At 37.4% G+C, this 2,009-nt stretch overlaps 1 protein-coding gene across 1 annotated transcript; it reads left to right on the forward strand.

The window, feature by feature from the left end:
* The first annotated feature begins 340 nt into the window (after window positions 1-340).
* Window positions 341-938, forward strand: LOC111440915 (protein RADIALIS-like 3). Its single transcript, XM_023077745.1, has 2 exons — window positions 341-679; window positions 783-938. The coding sequence occupies exons 1-2, from the start codon at window positions 417-419 to the stop codon at window positions 808-810; spliced, it is 291 nt and encodes a 96-aa protein (XP_022933513.1). The 5' UTR covers window positions 341-416; the 3' UTR covers window positions 811-938.
* Window positions 939-2,009: the final 1,071 nt, after the last annotated feature.

The following is a 2,009-nucleotide window of genomic DNA, read 5'->3' on the forward strand; positions in this document are numbered from 1 at the left end:
AGAATGTCACAATCAAAATGTTCTGATACTCAATTGTTGAAGCGGAAGAAGAAATAAGATCGATCGCACTCACACACCACAAACAGAAACTAAAAAAGAGACAAATGTTTTTGTGGTTTGGAGAAAAGAAGTTCTCCTACATCTAGTGGTAACCAATCATGTTTACAAGTGTATAAGTAAATATGACCAATCCCATCCCACAAAACTTTAACAAAAATCAAATAGCCTTCTCAACTTTATAACTTATTCTTCACTTTATATCTTCACACTCATCCTCCTCTCACTTTCTCCTTTCGCCAACACACAGATTCTTCCAACTTGCATCCAATATATGTATATCTCTCTCAGTTTCTCCATTGATCACCATCTAAACCAGAACCCCATCTCAAAATTGTTCTTCTCGAATTCTTTTTCCAATGGCTTCAAGCTCTTTGAAGCATCTCCGACCGGAAGCGATGTGGACGACAAAGCAGAACAAGCTGTTCGAGATGGCATTGGCTTTGTACGACAAAGAAACGCCTGAGAGATGGCAGAATGTTGCCAAGGCCGTCAGCGGGAAGTCGGCCGAGGAAGTCGAAAGACACTATGAGATACTCTTGGAAGATCTCCAGCGGATTGAGTCGGGGTGTGTTCCTATTCCAAATTATAGAGCTGCCGGAAATGGAGATGAAGAATTGAGGTTAGTGATGAAGATGATCAAAGATATGAAATATGGTTTATAATTTTTGTGTTCTATATCAATGAGGGAATAAAAGGTTGTGATTTGCTTTTGCTATTGCTAGGTTGCTCAAGTCGCTTAAGTTTCAATGAAGTTGGCTCAAATGGCTGCGTGGATTCATACCTATTTTACTCTACAACTTTATCTTTTAAAGCCTTTTATGTACAATTAACGATTTGCTTCATTATCATTTGTTAATTATATATTACCCTTTCTTCAATACCGAAAGATTCTATTGACATGATGACTCTGATATCATATTCGGAATTACGGGCATCATCATCGGTATGATATTGTGTACTTAGATTTTGTGAGATAGTGTTACTTACTTGTAAACTCATATTCTTCCTCTTAATTAATTAACCAAAGTGGGACTACTTTTTTCAATAATCTTCAACCTCAAACTGGCCGACTTCTCTAAAACTCAAGACTGATCAAGTTTCATTACTATACCCACGTTTACATTATTTTTTGGCGAAGAACTAAAAAACATGCACGTTACAAATTCATAATTTTTAATAAAAACAAGTCAAACTTTATATGAGTACCCTTTTAAAAGTAAATTAAAGAACGAGTTTCATTCCATTGAAATAATACAAATCCTCACTAACAATGTTTTGAGTTTGTAGATTACGAACAATCTGTCTGCCCTATTTTTGAACAATTTGTTTACTCGTGTGGTCTATAGAAAAAAGATCATAAAGTCAACATCTAGAGGAGCGACCATGTGTGTCTATCAGCTACTTAGTTTATTCGTGTGGTCTCTCGGTTCTCTCAAGGCCGGTTTTATAGTATATCGAGCCCGCTTAGGAGATCCCTGATTGTTTCTTCACACGATAATGACACCTATCATGAGCAAAACTACTTATGTAGTCTCTCAATCCTCTCAAGGCGGGTTGACGGGTCACGACCTGGGATATTGACCGGTTTGTACAAACAATAATAACTCTTCAAGTCAATATGGCTCATGTTGCTAGCTGTCTCATAAGGTTTTTTAACTTTTCTTCGGTGTCGTGGAGGTTTACTAGGTTCTTAGGGCGTCTAAGCGGTTTAAATTTCATCACATATTTTTAGGATGCTTGAGACTAACTCCTTGAGGCTAATCTAATCTCTGGGTGCACTCAGGTCTAGATCTCTAATTGTCGTCCATGATTCTAGGTTGCTCAGTCTACTGGAGACGTATTGACCTAGGTCAATGTAAAACCATTTTAGCTCTAGCATCCTAATCTTAACTTGGTTCTCTCATGCATGCGTGTTAAGAGATATTCTTATCAATAACCTAAAGCACAGG

The sequence above is a fragment of the Cucurbita moschata genome, unplaced genomic scaffold, assembly GCF_002738365.1.
Source record: "Cucurbita moschata cultivar Rifu unplaced genomic scaffold, Cmos_1.0 Cmo_Scf00003, whole genome shotgun sequence".
Classification (NCBI taxonomy): domain Eukaryota; kingdom Viridiplantae; phylum Streptophyta; class Magnoliopsida; order Cucurbitales; family Cucurbitaceae; genus Cucurbita; species Cucurbita moschata.